This window comes from Oncorhynchus kisutch, linkage group LG17 (assembly GCF_002021735.2).
Source record: "Oncorhynchus kisutch isolate 150728-3 linkage group LG17, Okis_V2, whole genome shotgun sequence".
Taxonomy (NCBI): domain Eukaryota; kingdom Metazoa; phylum Chordata; class Actinopteri; order Salmoniformes; family Salmonidae; genus Oncorhynchus; species Oncorhynchus kisutch.
The window spans coordinates 76,405,866-76,426,658 of NC_034190.2; the positions used below are offsets into that span (position 1 = coordinate 76,405,866).

The 20,793-nt window shown below is 47.2% G+C and overlaps 1 protein-coding gene across 1 annotated transcript in view; it reads right to left on the bottom strand.

Moving 5' to 3' along the window:
* The window catches only part of LOC109908323 (vasopressin V2 receptor), a 49,133-nt gene that overhangs the window by 9,640 nt on the left and 18,700 nt on the right, over window positions 1-20,793 (bottom strand). The window contains exons 2-4 of the mRNA XM_031794650.1: window positions 12,780-13,168; window positions 12,016-12,261; window positions 2,241-2,387 (exon numbers count right to left, since the gene is read on the bottom strand). Coding sequence (XP_031650510.1) covers window positions 2,241-2,387; window positions 12,016-12,261; window positions 12,780-13,166 — 780 coding nt within the window. The 5' untranslated portion in view covers window positions 13,167-13,168. The remainder of the gene's footprint in view (window positions 1-2,240; window positions 2,388-12,015; window positions 12,262-12,779; window positions 13,169-20,793) is intronic.

Sequence of the window (20,793 nt, forward strand, 5' to 3'; positions counted from 1 at the left end):
TGGACTTCCTGACAGGCCACCCCAGGTGGCAAGGGTAGGTAACAACACATCCGCCACACTGATCCTCAACACGGAGGCCCCTCAGGGGTGCATGCTCAGCCCCCTCCTGTACTCCCTGTTCACTCATGACTGCTCAGCCAAGCACAACTCCAACACCATCATTCAATTTGCCGATGACACAACAGTGGTAGGCCTGATCACAGACAACAACAAGACAGCCTATAGGGTGGAGGTCAGAGACCTGGCCGTGTGGTGCCAGGACAACAACCTCTCCCTCAACGTGATCAAGACAAAGGAGATGATTGTGGATTACAGGAAAAAGAGGACTGAGCATGCCCCCATTATCATTGACGGGGCTGCAGTGGAGCAGGTTGAGAGCTTCAAGTTCCTTGGTGTCCACATCACCAACAAACTAACATGGTCCAAGCACACCATGACAGTCTTGAACTTGGTATGTCAAAACATATCCCCCCTCAGGAGACTGAAAAGATTTGGCATGGGTCCCCAGATCCTCAAAAGGTTCTACAGCTGCACCATCGGAGGCAACTGCTCGGCCTCTGACCGCGAGGCACTACACAGGGCAGTACGAACTGCCCAGTACATCACTGGGGCCAAGCTTCCTGCCATCCAGGACCTCTATACCAGGTGGTGTCAGAGGAAGGCCCTGAAAATTGTCAAAGACTCCAGCCACCCTAGTCATAGACTGTTCTCTCTGCTATCACAGAGCAAGCGGTACCGGAGCGCCAAGTCTGGGTCCAAGAGGCTTCTAAACAGCTTCTACCCCCAAGCCATAAGACTCCTGAACATCTAGTCAAAGACTACCCAGACTATTCACATTGCCCTCCCCCTCCACACCACACCACTGCCACTCTCTGTTGTCATCTATGCATAGTCACTTTAATAACTCTACCTACATGTACATACTACCTCAACTAACCGGTGCATCCGCACATTGACTCTGTACCGGCACCCCCCTGTATATATTGTTATTTTTTACTGCTCCTCTTTAATGACTTATTACTTTTATCTCATATTCTTATCTGTATTTTTGAAACGGCACTGTCGGTTAGGGTCATTTCACTGTAAGGTATACACCCTATTGTATTCGGCGCATGTGACGAATAGCATTTGATTTGATTTGAACATTGGAACCAATAGAATGGCAAACACACCGAAATGGCAAACACACCGAAATGGCAAACACACCGATCATGGGAACTCCAATCAGGTTAAATCAAACACTCAAAGTATATGAAAGATTTCAAATAATATTTAATTAATTCAATGTCCTTAATCTTTGGCTGGGTTCTGGTTAATTTGTCTGATATTCTGGTTCCCTGTGGGGTACCTCACGGTGGGTAGTGTTCTGACAGGCTGGCCACACAGCAGGGAGTTTACAGAGGGCTGTGTTAATTAGGCCATCGGAAACATCTCCCACGGGATGCTACATAACACCAGCCACTGAGCCTGTTCAGTCTGATCTGATAGAACTGACCCCCTGGAGCTTGTTCAACAATGCCTGCCAAATACCGCTCCATCAAAACAGAACACGGTTTATTCATGCTTGACATGCTTCAGTTTTTGGATTCTGTGTATTTCATTGCCTCGGGGGTGGCAAGTAGCCTAAAGGACTCTTTTCCCTATGTAGTGCAGAGGAGACTAGTGGGATGAGCAATAGGAGGACAGGCTCAATGTAATGGCTGGAATGAAATCAATGTTTCCATTTGTTTGATGTGTTTGGTACCATTCCATTGATTCCATTCCAGCCATTACAATGAGCCTGTCTTCTTCTCTGCCTGCCTCCTGTCTATAGCTCCTCTCACCAGCCTCCTCTGATATAGTTCACTATTTAAGGAATAGAGTGCAATTTGGGAAAAAGCCATAGTTTAAGACGCGGGTGATAATGAAATGGGAACTGAACTGGTAACAAGAGGGCTGCTGGTCTCTGATCCCAGGTTGTACCGTAGAACAAGGCACCCTCCAGGAGCATCGCACCGCGGCTGACGCTGCTCCTCTCAATGTGTGTGTGTATGTGTCTGGGTGTCTTGGGAAAAAGGCAAAGGACTAATTTCTATTCTACATTTGTTCTGTCGTCACACTGTGTTGTGTCCTTGTTGTCGTACCTGGCAAACAGTGATGATTAAGGGTGTGTGTGTGTGTGTGTGTGTGTGTGTGTGTGTGTGTGTGTGTGTGTGTGTGTATGTGTGTGTATGTGTGTGTGTTTCAGTAGTAGACAGTACCTGGCAGACGGTGATGATTAGTGCTGGCAGTAAGAACACTGCTAGGGTCATCCAGGTGATGTAGGCCTTGAGCCCCCACTGCTCAGCGAAGTGACCCCAGCACTCAAACTCTCCTGGAGACACCTCCGAACGCGAGAAAATGAAGAACTGAGGGAGGAAGGACGGGACAGATTGAGGAGGGGGGAGAGAGAGAGGGAAAAGGGCGAGGTTGGGAGGATGGAGGGAGGGAGTGGTGAGGGAGTCAAAACCAAACACATTTCTAACTAACAGAACAGGAGGCCACACTGTCTAGGAAACTTCCACTGAGCTCATGATACAAAAAACAAGCCGAAAATGGGTATATCTTGAATTTGACTGCAGGCTCTGGGGTCAGGGAAGAAGTGTCCCTTTGAGACTTTTACTTAACCTTTAGTCATGCTGAGACCAACGCCTCTTTCACAGATCAGTCCTGTATACCCATCTATCCACATAAAACACATCAATATACACTACACACATCAATATACACAACAATATACAGTACACATCAATATTCACACAAACACACAAAAAGCAAAACACAATAAGCCAGCATGTCATCTATCTGGTGCACACCTGTGGTAGCCTATTCCGAGGTACTACCTGGGGTAGCCTATACCGAGGTACTACCTGAGGTTGCCTATACCGAGGTACTACCTGAGGTAGCCTATACTGAGGTACTACCTGAGGTAGCCTATACCGAGGTACTACCTGAGGTAGCCTATACCGAGGTACTACCTGAGGTTGCCTATACCGAGGTACTACCTGAGGTAGCCTATACCGAGGTACTACCTGAGGTAGCCTATACCGAGGTACTACCTGAGGTTGCCTATACCGAGGTACTACCTGAGGTAGCCTATTCCGAGATACAACCTGAGGTAGCCTATTCCGAGTTACAACCTGAGGTAGCCTATACCGAGGTACAACATGAGGTAGCCTATACCGAGGTACTACCTGAGGTAGCCTATTCTGAGGTACTACCTGAGCTAGCCTATTCCGAGGTACAACCTGAGGTAGCCTATACCGAGGTACTACCTGAGGTAGCCTATACCGAGGTACTACCTGAGGTAGCCTATACCGAGGAACTACCTGAGGTAGCCTATACCGAGGAACTACCTGAGGTAGCCTATACCGAGGAACTACCTGATGTAGCCAATACCGAGGTACTACCTGAGGTAGCCTATTCCGAGGTACAACTTGATGTAGCCAATACCGAGGTACTACCTGAGGTAGCCTATACCGAGGTACAACGTGAGGTAGCCTATACCGAGGAACTACCTGAGGTAGCCTATACCGAGGAACTACCTGAGGTAGCCTATACCGAGGAACTACCTGAGGTAGCCTATTCCGAGGTACAACTTGAGGTAGCCTATTCCGAGGTACAACCTGAGGTAGCCTATACCGAGGTACAACGTGAGGTAGCCTATACCGAGGTACTACCTGAGGTAGCCTATTCCGAGGTACTACCTGAGGTAGCCTATACCGAGGAACTACCTGAGGTAACCTATTCCGAGGTACTACCTGAGCTAGCCTATTCCGAGGTACAACGTGAGGTAGCCTATACCGAGGAACTACCTGAGGTAGCCTATTCCGAGGTACTACCTGAGGTAGCCTATTCCGAGGTACAACGTGAGGTAGCCTATTCCGAGGTACAACCTGATGTAGCCAATACCGAGGTACTACCTGAGGTAGCCTATACCGAGGTACAACGTGAGGTAGCCTATACCGAGGAACTACCTGAGGTAGCCTATTCCGAGGTACTACCTGAGGTAGCCTATTCCGAGGTACAACTTGAGGTAGCCTATACCGAGGTACTACCTGAGGTAGCCTATACCGAGGAACTACCTGAAGTAGCCTATTCCGAGGTACAACTTGAGGTAGCCTATTCCGAGGTACAACCTGAGGTAGCCTATACCGAGGTACAACGTGAGGTAGCCTATACCGAGGTACTACCTGAGGTAGCCTATTCCGAGGTACTACCTGAGGTAGCCTATTCTGAGGTACAACCTGAGGTAGCCTATACCGAGGTACTACCTGAGGTAGCCTATACCGAGGAACTACCTGAGGTAGCCTATACCGAGGAACTACCTGAGGTAGCCTATACCGAGGAACTACCTGAGGTAGCCTATTCCGAGGTACAACTTGAGATAGCCTTTTCCGAGGTACAACCTGAGGTAGCCTATACCGAGGTACAACGTGAGGTAGCCTATACCGAGGTACTACCTGAGGTAGCCTATTCCGAGGTACTACCTGAGGTAGCCTATACCGAGGAACTACCTGAGGTAGCCTATTCCGAGGTACTACCTGAGCTAGCCTATTCCGAGGAACAACCTGAGGTAGCCTATACCGAGGAACTACCTGAGGTAGCCTATTCCGAGGTACTACCTGAGGTAGCCTATTCCGAGGTACAACTTGAGGTAGCCTATACCGAGGTACTACCTGAGGTAGCCTATACCGAGGAACTACCTGAGGTAGCCTATTCCGAGGTACAACTTGAGGTAGCCTATTCCGAGGTACAACCTGAGGTAGCCTATACCGAGGTACTACCTGAGGTAGCCTATACCGGGGAACTACCTGAGGTAGCCTATGCCGAGGAACTACCTGAGGTAGCCTATACCGAGGAACTACCTGAGGTAGCCTATTCCGAGGTACAACTTGAGGTAGCCTATTCCGAGGTACAACCTGAGGTAGCCTATACCGAGGTACAACGTGAGGTAGCCTATACCGTGGTACTACCTGAGGTAGCCTATTCCGAGGTACCTACTGCCATTAGGTACCGAGATGAGATCCTCAGACCCCTTGTGAGACCATATGCTGGTGCGGTTGGCCCTGGGTTCCTCCTAATGCAAGTCAATGCTAGACCTCACGTGGCTGGAGTGTGTCAGCAGTTCCTGCAAGAGGAAGGCATTGATGCTATGGACTGGCCCGCCCATTCCCCAGACCTGAATCCAATTGAGCACATCTGGGACATCATGTCTCGCTCCATCCACCAACACCACGTTGCACAACAGACTGTCCAGGAGTTGGCGGATGCTTTAGTCCAGGTCTGGGAGGAGATCCCTCAGGAGACCATCCACCACCTTATCAGGAGCATGCCCAGGCGTTGTAGGGAGGTCATACAGGCACGTGGAGGCCCCACACACTACTGAGCCTCATTTTGACTTGTTTTAAGGACATTACATCAAAGTTGGATCAGCCTGTAGTGTGGTTTTCCACTTTAATTTTGAGTGTGACTCCAAATCCAGACCTCCATGGGTTGATACATTTGATTTCCATTGATAATTTTTGTGTGATTTTGTTGTCCACACATTCAACTATGTAAAGAAAAAAGTATTTAATAAGAACATTTCATTCATTCAGATCTAGGATGTGTTGTTTTAGTGTTCCCTTATTTTTTTGAGCAGTGTATATATAGTGTACGTGCCTGTACCTAACAATAAGGAAGCTGCTGACAGGATTACAGACTGGTTCAATGCTTCAATTTCACGATCGGCTGACCAGACAGCATTTGTGCTTGGGGATTTTAATACGCTCTCTCCTCCCCACTCTGCAACAGTACGTCACTTGTCCGACTCGCTCAACCCGCATTGTGGAACAGTGTTGTGGCAACGTAGATGACACATACAAGGCAGTGTGCAGAGCATCCATCAGGAAATCAGACCATAACGTTGTCCGTCTCCTATCGAGATACAGCCAGCTGGTGAAATGCAGAAAACCTGTAGAGAAATCCATTCAGGCATGGAAAGAGGAGAGCAGGGAGGAGCTCAAGGACTGCTTTGATGTCACAGACTGTGGGGGGTTCTTTGACTGTTGTAGGGAACCCCATGAGTTGACAGACAGTATCACATCTTACATCCAGTTCTGTGAGGATACTGTCATTAACACAAAAATTGTCAGAGTATTTCCCTAAAACAAGCCAAGGGTGTCTAAGAAATTGAAAATGTGCCTAAATTAAATGAAGTTTTCTTTCCTGAAAGTAGATACGGATGCTGTAAAGGAGAAAGAAAATGAATTTAGGTCAAACATGTGGAAAGCTAAAAGTGGAGCAGAGGTTCTGTACAGGCAATCCAAGACAAGCATGGGACGGAATGCAATGATGGGAGGAGAGAGGAAGACAACAGAGAACAATCCAAGACAAGCATGGGACGGAATGCAATGGGAGGAGAGAGGAGGAGAACAGAGAACAGTCCAAGACAAGCATGGGACGGAATGCAATGATGGGAGGAGAGAGGAAGACAACAGAGAACAGTCCAAAACAAGCATGGGACGGAATGCAATGATGGGAGGAGAGAGGAAGAGAACAGAGAACAGTCCAAGACAAGCATGGGACGGAATGCAATGATGGGAGGAGAGAGGAAGACAACAGAGAACAGTCCAAGACAAGCATGGGACGGAATGTAATGATGGGCGGAGAGAGGAAGAGAACAGAGAACAATCCAAGACAAGCATGGGACGGAATGCAATGATGGGAGGAGAGAGGAAGACAACAGAGAACAGTCCAAGACAAGCATGGGACGGAATGTAATGATGGGAGGAGAGAGGAAGAGAACAGAGAACAGTCCAAGACAAGCATGGGACGGAATGCAATGGGAGGAGAGAGGAAGAGAACAGAGAACAATCCAAGACAAGCATGGGAAGGAATGCAATGATGGGAGGAGAGAGGAAGAGAACAGAGAACAATCCAAGATAAGCATGGGACGGAATGCAATGATGGGAGGAGAGAGGAAGAGAACAGAGAACAATCCAAGATAAGCATGGGACGGAATGTAATGATGGGAGGAGAGAGGAAGAGAACAGAGAACAATCCAAGACAAGCATGGGACGGAATGTAATGATGGGAGGAGAGAGGAAGAGAACAGAGAACAATCCAAGACAAGCATGGGACGGAATGCAATGATGGGAGGAGAGAGGAAGAGAACAGAGGACAATCCAAGACAAGCATGGGACGGAATGCAATGATGGGAGGAGAGAGGAAGAGAACAGAGAACAATCCAAGACAAGCATGGGACGGAATGCAATGATGGGAGGAGAGAGGAAGAGAACAGAGAACAATCCAAGACAAGCATGGGAAGGAATGCAATGATGGGAGGAGAGAGGAAGAGAACAGAGAACAATCCAATTCAAGCATGGGAAGGAATGCAATGGGATGAGAGAGGAGGAGAACAGAGAACAATCCAAGACAAGCATGGGACGGAATGCAATGATGGGAGGAGAGAGGAAGAGAACAGAGAACAATCCAAGACAAGCATGGGACGGAATGCAATGATGGGAGGAGAGAGGAAGAGAACAGAGAACAATCCAAGACAAGCATGGGACGGAATGCAATGATGGGAGGAGAGAGGAAGAGAACAGAGAACAGTCCAAGACAAGCATGGGACGGAATGCAATGATGGGAGGAGAGAGGAAGAGAACAGAGAACAATCCAAGACAAGCATGGGAAGGAATGCAATGATGGGAGGAGAGAGGAAGAGAACAGAGAACAGTCCAAGACAAGCATGGGAAGGAATGCAATGATGGGAGGAGAGAGGAAGAGAACAGAGAACAGTCCAAGACAAGCATGGGAAGGAATGCAATGATGGGAGGAGAGAGGAAGAGAACAGAGAACAATCACATTGCAGACTGTACATCCTTTTTAAATGACCTGAAGGAAGATTTGACACCGTTGATTTTTAAAGACGAATGTCAACCAAATATGTGACAGCATCCCCAATTCCTCTCCTGTTCAGATACCAGAGAACAAGGTGGCCTCATGCCTGTCACATGTTAAGCCACACAAAGCATCGGGACCAGACGCACTACAGGGAAAGTAATGAAGGTCTGCACCGACAAGCTACAAGAGAGTCTTCACACAACTGTTTCAACTCCTGCTGAGCACCTGCACAGTGCCAAACTCCTGGAAGGTGCCAACCATTGTACTGGTGCCTTAGAAGCCAAGGGCCAAATCAACAAATGGCTTTTGACCTGTGGCCTTCATGCCCCTTTGGGCCAAATGCTTGGTGAAGTGTTGTCAGTAAGCACCTTACCCTGTCCATAGCAGAGCAACTGGACCCATTACAGTTTGCCTATAAGGCACAGAGGGAGACTGAGGATGCTACCCTGACTTTGGTGAACATGGTGGCTAGTCACCTTCAACATGCAAAATCATATGCACACATTTTAGTTATTGATTTTAGTTCAGCTTTCAATACAATGGATATACACACACTGCTGAAACGACTGCTGGACTTGAATGTCACCGGAGGCCTCACATGTTGGATCAAGGACTTTTTAACTGACTGACCACAGAGGGTCCTCAGGAATGGGGCCCTCTCTGATTAACTGACCCTGACCACAGAGGTTCCTCAGGAATGGGGCCCTCTCTGATTAACTGACCCTGACCACAGAGGGTCCTCAGGAATGGGGCCCTCTCTGATTAACTGACCCTGACCACAGAGGGTCCTCAGGAATGGGGCCCTCTCTGATTAACTGACCCTGACCACAGAGGGTCCTCAGGAATGGGGCCCTCTCTGATTAACTGACCCTGACCACAGAGGGTCCTCAGGAATGGGGCCCTCTCTGTGTCCTTTCACCGTTGTTGTTCTCTATATACTCTAATGAGATGAAAATCCAAGGAAACAATGTGAGCCATTTCAAGTACGCAGATGACATGGCTCTGGTGGGACAATTTTTTAAAGATGCTACGTCAGATCGGGACGGCTATTTTAAACAGGCCAACGACCTTCAAGAATTGTGCCGGTCAAGTGCCCACCACATCAATGTGGACAAGACAACAGAGCTGATAATCAATGGCAACAACCTGCCAATGTCCCAACCACTCTCTCTGAATTACCAACCAGTGGAGATGTTTGAGCGTTTCAAAGACCTAGGGACACAAATTGAGGACAAGCTGAGCTTTACAGAGAATGCAGACATTTGCCCGTGCCTGTTTCTAATCAGGAAATTGAAGGGGTTTGGGGTCAGCCAGGATGTTCTTGAGAGGGTGTACAGCAGCTTGGTGGAGAGCATCCTCATGTTCAATATGACAGTATGGTCATCTGAGCGTGAGGAACAAAAGCAAACTGACTGGAATAGTAAACACAGCCAGCAAAGTAACTGGTTGATCACAGGCACATTTGAGCAGTCTGTTCCACAAGGCAACCAAAAAGAAGACACGTGGGAGACCCCTCCCACCCTCTACACCCTCAGGTGGAGACCACTCCCACCCTCTACACCCTCAGGTGGAGACCCCTCCCACCCTCTACACCCTCAGGTGGAGACCCCTCCCACCCTCTACTACACCCTCAGGTGGAGACCCCTCCCACCCTCTACACCCTCAGGTGGAGACCCCTCCCACCCTCTACACCCTCAGGTGGAGACCCCTCCCACCCTCTACTACACCCTCAGGTGGAGACCCCTCCCTCCCTCTACACCCTCAGGTGGAGACCCCTCCCACCCTCTACTACACCCTCAGGTGGAGACCCCTCCCACCCTCTACACCCTCAGGTGGAGACCCCTCCCACCCTCTACACCCTCAGGTGGAGACCCCTCCCACCCTCTACTACACCCTCAGGTGGAGACCCCTCCCTCCCTCTACACCCTCAGGCGGAGACCCCTCCCACCCTCTACACCCTCAGGTGGAGACCCCTCCCACGCTCTACACCCTCAGGTGGAGACCCCTCCCACCCTCTACTACACCTTCAGGTGGAGACCCCTCCCACCCTCTACTACACCCTCAATTCGTAAGGTTTCCCTCTGGCAGACGCTTCAGGCCAAGTGCTGTTGCTTGTGCTGTAGGACTACTAACTGCAGTGTAAATTGTACCGGTATATGTACTCATCTATCCAGTGCAGTTGGAGCAGTAGTCATTTGTGAGCGAATGTATCAATGTCCTCTATGTTTTCAGTTTACACAGTAGGATGGACTGACTGGTTTAAGTGTGTGTGATGTGAGAATGCATGTGCTTGTGATTATTTTAATGTCAGGTGATGCCAAGTATACATTTCCATCCTGGATGGGAAATCTACTTTTATTCTATTCTATTTATTCTATCTTCTTCTGAGGGCAGCTCTACCTCCATCTTGTTCTGAGGGCAGCTCTACCTCCATCTTGTTCTGAGAGCAGCTCTACCTCCATCTTGTTCTGAGGGCAGCTTTACCTCCATCTTGTTCTGAGGGCAGCTCTACCTCCATCTTGTTCTGAGGGCAGCTCTACCCCCATCTTGTTCTGAGAGCAGCTCTACCTCCATCTTGTTCTGAGGGCAGCTCTACCCCCATCTTGTTCTGAGGGCAGCTCTACCTCCATCTTGTTCTGAGGGCAGCTCTACCTCCATCTTGTTCTGAGGGCTGCTCTACCCCCATCTTGTCCTGAGAGCATCTCTACCTCCATCTTGTTCTGAGGGCAGCTCTACCTCCATCTTGTTCTGAGGGCAGCTCTACCTCCATCTTCTTCTGAGGGCAGCTCTACCTCCATCTTGTCCTGAGAGCAGCTCTACCTCCATCTTGTTCTGAGGGCAGCTCTACCTCAAGGTTTGTTGGGTGAAGTCAACGGTGGTCAAGCTTAAATCAACGGTAAGTAGGTAGAGGCTTTCATGTTAGGGTTAGGGATGAGGCTAGGGATAGGGTAGAGCTGGGATGTGGACATGAGGCTAGGGTTAGGGATGAGACTAGGGTTAGGGTTGAGCTGGGATGTGGACATGAGGCTAGGGTTAGGGATGAGACTAGGGTTAGGGTTGAGCTGGGATGTGAACATGAGGCTAGGGTTAGGGATGAGGCTAGGGTTAGGGTTGAGCTGGGATGTGGACATAAGGCTAGGGTTAGGGATGAGGCTAGGGTTAGGGTTGAGCTGGGATGTGGACATGAGGCTAGGGGTAGGTTTAATGTCCCCTACAGTACCTACCTGTGGTTAGGGCTGGGATGTGGACATGAGGCTAGGGGTAGGGATGAGGCTAGGGTTAGGGTTGAGCTGGGATGTGGACATGAGGCTAGGGTTAGGGATGAGGCTAGGGTTAGGGTTGAGCTGGGATGTGGACATGAGGCTAGAGGTAGGTTTAATGTCCCCTACAGTACCTACCTGTGGTTTGGAGAGAAGTAGGGTCAGGGCCCATGATAGGGTTGGGGTTAGGGTTAGGGTCAGGTTTAGGGTCGAGGTTAGGGTTAGGGTCAGGGTTAGGGTCAGGTTTAGGGTCGGGGTTAGGGTCAGGTTTAGGGTCGGGGTTAGGGTCAGGGTTAGGGTCAGGGTCAGGGTTAGGGTTGGGGTTAGGGTCAGGGTTAGGGTCAGGGGGCAGTGATAGCGTTCCTACCTGTGGTATGGAGAGCAGTAGGGTCAGGCCCCATGATAGGGTTAGGGTCGGGGTTAGAGTCAGGGTTAGGGTCAGGTTTAGGGTCGGGTTAGGGTTAGGGTCAGGGTTAGGGTCAGGGTTTGGTGTTGGGGTCAGGGTTAGGGTCAGGGTTAGGGTCAGGCGGCAGTGATATAGCGTTCCTACCTGTGGCATGGAGAGCAGTAGGGCGAAGCCCCAGGCCCCATGATAGGGTTAGGGTCGGGGTCAGGTCAGGGTTAGGGTCGGGGTCAGGGTTAGGGTCAGGGGGCAGTGATAGCGTTCCTACCTGTGGTATGGAGAGCAGTAGGGCCAAGCCCCAGGCCCCATGATGGGGTCAGGGTCAGGGTCAGGGTCGGGGTTAGAGTCAGGGTTAGGGTCAGGTTTAGGGTCGGGGTTAGGGTCAGGGTTAGGGTCAGGGTTAGGGTCAGGGTCAGGGTCAGGGGGCAGTGATAGCGTTCCTACCTGTGGTATGGAGAGCAGTAGGGCCAAGCCCCAGGCCGTCATGATAGGGGTGTTCCAGCGCGACACAGACCCACCACGGTAGGCTTGTAGTGGGCAGCAGATGGCATAGTGCCGATCTACCGTCATGGCAACGATCATATAGGAGGACGCGAACATCCCTACGATCTGCAGGTACTTTACTGAGCGACACAGAAAATCCGGCCCCTGGAACCTTCCTGTGATGTCCCATACCAGCTGGGGAAGTACCTAAGGGACGGACAGGAAACAGGAGGATATTAAACTTTGCTATGTTAGATACTAGCATACTACTTAGAATCCATTAATCAATACATGATGCTAGTGTGGATATAGAAACAGAGTAGACTAGCTCCTAAAGCAATGGAATAAAAAATAATATTTATTTGAATGATCAGGCCATTTCCATTGTGTTTTGAGAACTGCGCCCAGTCCACCACACAATGGTGGGCGAATGTGTGCTTAACTGACAGGTCCACACTCAATACATAAGTGCAGCCAGTATGTCAGTGCGTTAGAGGGTTGGGGAAAAGTTGACTCATTCATATTGTTATAATCAAAGCCATTAGTAAACATACTAGAGTGGTCATGCTAGCTAGCTGTACCGTAACAATATGTCCTCATTACATAGATCACTCATAGGCTACTGATGTTGAGTACACCAATGTGGTGCCTAGCAACCAGAACAGGGTTGGGATCAATCTCAAGAAAACTGGAGTCGACTCCATACCCTGAGGTGTCAGTCTCACCTGGAACAGCGCCACCACCAGGTCAGCAAGACACAGGTTGACCATGAACAGGTGCATGGGAGCGTTTTGTTTCCTCCTGCGAAGCAGCACCCACAGTACAAAGCCGTTTCCCAGGGTAGTCAGGGCCAGTACCAGGCCCAGCACCCCTATCTCGGCCCGGGCCAGGCCCAGATCCCTCACCCTGGGCTGGGGTAAGGCTTGGGGCGTGGTGGTTGAGGCGTTCTCTGGGATAATCCAATAGTAGGACCCTGCGCCTCCATGAGAACTGTTGAGGGACGTGAAGTCGGAGAAGAGGGAGGAAGTGAGGTTGCTTCTTCCTGCCGTCGCAGATGTCAGAGAGGAGTGGCCTAATCCATCCCAACCCGTTTTCTCTGAGATACTTTCCATGCCTAAGTAATAACAAAAATAAAACAACAGAAACCTTAGAAAAAGAATAACGATAAAATCGCTTCCTGAGTTTGTTTGTGGAGGGAGAGGGCACAGAGGGCCTGTGGAAATAACCTAGTGCTAAATCCCAACTCCGGTCTCTACAAGGAGCATGCGAGTCACAAGCTTACCTTGTTTGTTTACGTTAAAATAAACATTTCGGGTTAAGATGTGATAATAAACCATTGGTTTGTTAGTTTGGGATAATCCAAATTTTTATTAAATTATATTCAATTGCCCCCCAATTTGTTGGACAGACGAGTTGTATTACTATCCCTCTCCCCTTCCTTCCTACATCTTATCACTGTCTCTGTCCAGACATCTTGTCAAAACTTCTGGCATCTTTCATTGACTTCTTCCAAGGTCAATATAACAGGCACAAACTCTGTGATTTTGGGAATAGAGCTTCATGCTTCTAGCAAGGAAATGGAAGAGCGAGAGAGACAGAGGGAGAGTGAGTGAGTGAGTGAGACAGCGAGACAAAGAGTGAGAGAGAGAGATATATATAGAGCGATAGAGACAGCAAGAGAGAGACAGAGCACTAAAATAGGCCCCATTAGGGCCAGCGCAGACTCTTTGTTTCATTGATTGGGATCTTCCTGGTAGGTTTTATCATGAAGATTTAAATAACTTTTACAGGTCATTTCATTGTCTTGTTATAAAACAAACATTTGACGGCCTTATCATTCATCACCATTACCACACAATTATTATGTTTGAACAATACAGTCAAACACAATATTTAATCAAACAAGTCAAATATTGTCATGCGATTCAACTTTTCAACGTATTGCATATTTCCTGTCAGTGTGTATGTAGGTCAGTAAAGCTGTGCTTTTATGGAACACTTCTACAGTATAGATGGGTTGGTTGTTTAGCAACTAAATCAAGGTGTGCGCAACTATGGGACGAAATAGAACGGGTTGGCTTAAATTATTGACAACATGTAAGCTATATTTTGTCTCCAATGTTAATTGAAAACATAAATAAATTAGCACAATTAGCACAATTAGCACTTGTTTGTCAAATACATTGTTACATATGTTGGTTATCTAGATAGCGAATGTTAGTCATATTAACATTGATATGAAATCAGTCAAAACATCCAGAATCACAACAACAGGCTGACTTCTGCGCTATGGAAGTGCGCACATTGTTTTTGTGATGTTGTCAGCTAACCCATCTATGTCTGTTGGTAACAGTTCCACAGTGTTGGTAACAGTTCTACAGTGTTGGTAAAAGTTATACAGTGTTGGTAACAGTTCTAGAGTGTTGGTAAAAGTTATACAGTGTTGGTAACAGTTCTAGAGTGTTGGTAAAAGTTCCAAAGTGTGTATGTTGGTAACAGTTCTACAGTGTGTATGTTGGTAACAGTTCTACAGTGTTGGTAACAGTTCCACAGTGTTGGTAACAGTTCTACAGTGTTGGTAACAGTTCCACAGTGTTGGTAACAGTTCCACAGTGTTGATAACAGTTCTACAGTGTTGGTAACCGTTCTACAGTGTTCGTAACAGTTCCACAGTGTTGGTAACAGTTCTACAGTGTTGGTAACAGTTCTACAGTGTGTCTATTGGTAACAGTTCCACAATGTTGGTAACAGTTCTACAGTGTGTATGTTGGTAACAGTTCCACAGTGTTGGTAACAGTTCTACAGTGTTGGTAACAGTTCCAAGGTTTTGCGAATAGTTATACAGTGTTGGTAACAGTTCCACAGTGTTGGTAACCGTTCTACAGATCGGTAACCGCTACGGTGTTGGAAACAGTTCTACAGTGTTGGTAACAGTTTCACAGTGTTGGTAACAGTTCCATAGTGTTGGTAACAGTTCCACAGTGTTCATAACAATTCCACAGTGTTGGGAACAGTTCCCCAGTGTTGGTAACAGTTCTACAGTGTGTATGTTGGTAACAATTCTACAGTGTTGGTAACCGTTCTACAGTGTTGGTAACCGTTCAACAGTGTTGGTAACAGTTACACAGTGTTGGTAACAGTTCCACAGTGTTGGTAACAGTTAACAGTTCCACAGTGTTGGCAACAGTTCTACAGTGCGTCTGTTGGTGACAGTTCCACAGTGTTGAGTTCCACAGTGTTGCTAACAGTTCTACAGTGTTGGTAACAGTTCCAAGCTTTTGCTAACAGTTCTACAGTGTTGGTAACCATTCTACAGTGTTGGTAACCGTTCTACAGTGTTGGTAACAGCTTCACAGTGTTGGTAACAGTTCCACAGTGTGTCTGGTGGTAACAGTTCTACAGTGTGTTTGTTGGTAACAGTTCCACAGTGTTGGTAACAGTTCCAAAGTGTGTCTGTTGGTAACAGTTCCAAAGTGTGTCTGTTGGTAACAGTTATACATTGTGTATGTTGGTAACAGTTCCACAGTGTTGGTAATTGTTCTACAGTGTTGGTAACAGTTCTACAGTGTGTCTGTTGGTAACAGTTCTACAGTGTGTATGTTGGTAACAGTTCCACAGTGCTGGAAACAGTTCTACAGTGTTGGTAACAATTCCACAGTGTTGGTAACAATTCCACAGTGTTGGTAACAATTCCACAGTGTTGGTAACCGTTCTGCAGTGTTGGTAACAGTTATACAGTGTGTCAGTTGTTAACAGTTCCACAGTGTTGGGAACAGTTCCACAGTGTTGGTAACAGTTCCACAGTGTTGGTAACATTTCTACAGTGTTGGTAACAGCTCAACAGTGCTCATAACAATTCCACAATGTTGGGAACAGTTCAACAGTGTTGGTAACAGGTCTACAGTGTTGGTAACAGTTATACAGTGTGCCTGTTGGTAACAGTTCCACAGTGTTGGTAATTGTTCTACAGTGTTGGTAACAGTTGTACAGTCTGTCTGTTGGTAACAGTTCCACAGTGTTGGGAACAGTTCCACAGTGTTGGTAACAGTTCCATAGTGTTGGTAACAGTTCCACCGTGTTGGTAACAGCTCAACAGTGCTCATAACAATTCCACAATGTTGGGAACAGTTCTACAGTGTTGGTAACAGGTCTACAGTGTTGGTAAGAGTTATACAGTGTGCCTGTTGGTAACAGTTCCACAGTGTTGGTAATTGTTCTACAGTGTTGGTAACAGTTGTACAGTGTGTCTGTTGGTAACAGTTCCACAGTGTTGGGAACAGTTCCACAGTGTTGGTAACAGTTCCATAGTGTTGGTAACAGTTCCACAGTGTTGGTAACAGTTCCGCAGTGTTCATAACAATTCCACAGTGTTGGGAACAGTTCTACAGTGTGTATGTTGGTAAGAGTTCTACAGTGCTGGTAACCGTTATACAGTGTTGGTAACAGTTCCACAGTGTTGGTAATTGTTCTACAGTGTGTCTGTTGGTAACAGTTCCACAGTGTTAGTAACAGTTCTACAGTGTTGGTAACAGTTCTACAGTGTGTCTGTTGGTAACAGTTCCACAGTGTAGGTAACAGGTCCACTGGGTTGGTAACAGTTCTACATTGTTGGTAACAGTTCTACTCTGTTGGTAACAGTTCTACAGTGTGTCTGTTGGTAACAATTCTACAGTGTTGATAACAGTTCTACAGTGTGTATGTTGGTAACAGTTCCACAGTGTTGCTAACAGTGCCACAGTGTTGGTGACAGTTATTTAGTGTTGGTAACAGTTCTACAGTATGTTTTTTGGTCTGTCTGTCTAACTCTCTCCTTCTGTCTGACATAAATCCTGCTTTCAGTTGTTTTCATTCTCATACTTTCCCCGGCTTGATATGACTTCTTCTCCCTCTATCCCACTCTCTCTGTATCCCTCTCTCTCTCTCTCCCTCTCTCTTTCTCCGTATCCCTCTATCCCCCTCTCTCTCCCTCTATCCCCCCGTCTCTCTCTCTCTCTCTCTCTCTCTCTCTCTCTTCTATCCTTCTCTGCCTGTATCCCTCTCTATCTCTATCCCTCTATCCTTCGCTCTCATAATCTTTCTCATCTCTCGTTTATACCCCATACATTCCTCCTCTCCCTCTCTTTTTTCTCTCTCTCTCTCTTTTCTCTCTCTTGCCTTCCTATGTTCACATTCTTTCTCTCCCCTCCAATCACACCCTCTCTTGATCCCAATAAAATCCTGTTTATTTTCTCCCATTTATAAATAAATAGCACAAAAGTAAATATAATTGATATGAATGAAACTGACAATTTGAGAAACAGAGTCGTGGGATAGGGAGACCAAATAAACAGACAGAGAGAGAGAGGGGGGAGGAGGAGGAGGAGAGAGAGAGATAGAGAGAGAGAGGGAGAGAGAGAGAGGGGTGGAGGAGGAGGAGGAGGAGAGAGAGAGAGGGGTGGTGGAGGAAGAGAGAGTGCTGAGAGTATGGATAGAGGGCTAGCTATCCAGATTAGGTGTAAGAATAACAGAATAGGTAAAGACAGATGAAAGATAAGGCAGGTGGAGGAGAAGGTGGACAATCGAAGAAGAAGAAGAAGAAGAAGAAGAAGGGGCAGGTAACTAGGTCATAATGGTTCTAGAATTACCATGGTGACAACAGGTGTGACATGACTGATGTTATCAGGAAGTGGGATGTAAAACCCATCTGAATATGCGTTTTATATACCGTTATTTATTTACATGTATATAACCTTTCTTTAACCAGGCGAGTCAGTTAAGAATCACTAGTTATTTACAATAACAGACTACCTGGGTATAATACTCACTTTGAGAGTTAGAGGTCAGGTTGTTCTGGAAATATATATTTGGAAACTTACATAGCTCCACTCATATTATTTCTTAATTGGGTATGACTAACAAGAAATTACAAGGTTTGCAATCAGTTCTACAACAGCCACTTAATGGGCAATTTGCTGCTAGAAATAATGTTTACACTGCCTGGTAAGCGTGATAATACAGCATGACTTATTCTTCTAAAGTGTTACCAACTGTCCTGCTCTCTGCCAGAGGAATGTATCTGTAGAGAAGACCTGGGTTCAAATACTTTTTGAAATCTTTCAAATACTTTGAGCTTTTGCACTATACTGTCTAGATTACCAGATGGGCAGGGTTTAAAGTTTTGGGTATATTATATTGGTCCATTAAACCAGACAAGTTTAATTAAGTACAGATAAAGTATTTGAAATTATTTCAAATAGTATTTGAACCCAGCTCAGCTGTAGAGGCGTGACAACGCAACACAGCTGCATCGCTCTAACCTTGGCCCATGGGCTGGCCCACTCTGCTCAGCAGGCAGGGAGTGATTAAGAGAGAAGAAGAAGAGCAGAACCAGTCTCTTTCTCTCTGAAGTGTGTGTGTGTGCGCGTGCATGTTCGTACATCTGTGTGTGTGTGTGTGTGTGTGTGTGTGTGTGTGTGTGTGTGTGTGTGTGTGTGTGTGTGTGAGTGCACGCCCGTGTGTGTGGTACAATATGCGTATGTGCCATATCAGGATAAAGTGACAGTTTAAAATCAGCGAGGGGGGCACAATTTTGGAGGGTTCTTGCGTTGGAATTATTTTATATCACGCAAAGCCACAATAAACATCAAGTTCATATGCCGAAACTACAAGACCATTGATTGAGTACTTTTTTAAATAACAGCCTATAAGCCTATCTCCGCTGGACTGTGTCAGCACAATGGACAGCACCTTACACACTAAAGCCGTTATGGTAATTAATAGAGGCTACGAGAGAGATACAGCTTACGTGAATGCAGCCATACCGTCAAATGTCTTACCAAAATAATTCAAACTAAATGCTGAAAGTAGTAGCCAAGTTATTTATGCATGCAAACAAAAATACTGAATAGCGGTTTGGCTTAGAATACTAACAAGCTGTGAACGAATGAATACTAAGAGAACATAACAGCCATACCAAGTCAGCCTAGTAAACAAAATATTACATTGATAAAGGCATTACAAAATCTACTATACATTTAGTTACATGAACAGTAAACAAACACAACTAAAAGAAGGTGAATGGAGATCCAAATAACCGAAACACAGTCTACAGACTACTACAGTGAGATACAGCCCACAGACTACTACAGTGAGATACAGCCCACAGACTACTACAGTGAGATACAGCCCACAGACTACTACAGTGAGATACAGCCCACAGACTACTACAGTGAGATACAGCCCACAGACTACTACAGTGACACACAGCCCACAGACTACTACAGTGAGATACAGCCCACAGACCACTACAGTGAGATACAGCCCACAGACTACTACAGTGACACACAGCCCACAGACTACTACAGTGAGATACAGCCCACAAAATACTACAGTGAGATACAGCCCACAGACTACTACAGTGAGATACAGCCCACAGACTACTACAGTGAGATACAGCCCACAGACTACTACAGTGAGACACAGCCCACAGACTACTACAGTGAGACACAGCCCACAGACTACTACAGTGACACACAGCCCACAGACTACTACAGTGGGACACAGCCCACAGACTACTACAGTGAGATACAGCCCGCATACTACTATAGTGACACACAGCCCACAGACTACTACAGTGAGACACAGCCCACAGACTACTACAGTGACACACAGCCCACAGACTACTACAGTGAGACACAGCCCACAGACTACTACAGTGAGATACAGCCTACAGCCTACTACAGTGATATACAGCCCACAGCCTACTACAGTGATATACAGCCTACTACAGTGAGATACAGCCCACAGCCTACTACAGTGAGATACAGCCTACAGCCTACTACAGTGAGATACAGCCTATAGCCTAGTACAGTGAGATACAGCCCACAGCCTACTGCAGTGAGACACAGCCCACAGACTACTACAGTGAGATACAGCCCACAGACTACTACAGTGACACACAGCCCACAGACTACTACAGTGACACACAGCCCACAGACTACTACAGTGAGACACAGCCCACAGACTACTACAGTGAGACACAGCCCACAGACTACTACAGTGAGATACAGCCCACAGACTACTACAGTGACACACAGCCCACAGACTACTACAGTGAGATACAGCCCACAGACTACTACAGTGAGACACAGCCCACAGACTACTACAGTGAGATACAGCCTACAGCCTACTACAGTGATATACAGCCTACAGTCTACTACAGTGAGACACAGCCCACAGACTACTACAGTGAGATACAGCCCACAGACTACTACAGTGAGATACAGCCCACAGACTACTACAGTGAGATACAGTTCAAAGACTGCTACAGTGAGATACAGCCCACAGACTACTACAGTGAGATACAGCCCACAGACTACTATAGTGAGACACAGCCCACAGACTACTACAGTGAGACACAGCCCACAGACTACTACAGTGAGATACAGCCCACAGACCACTACAGTGAGATACAGCCCACAGACTACTACAGTGACACACAGCCCACAGACTACTACAGTGAGACACAGCCCACAGACTACTACAGTGAGACACAGCCCACAGACTACTACAGTGAGATACAGCCCACAGACTACTACAGTGAGATGCAGCCTACAGCCTACAGCCTACTCCAGAGAGATGCAGCCTATAGCCTACTACTCCAGTGAGATGCAGCCCACAGACTACTACAGTGACACACAGCCCACAGACTACTACAGTGAGACACAGCCCACAGACTACTACAGTGAGACACAGCCCACA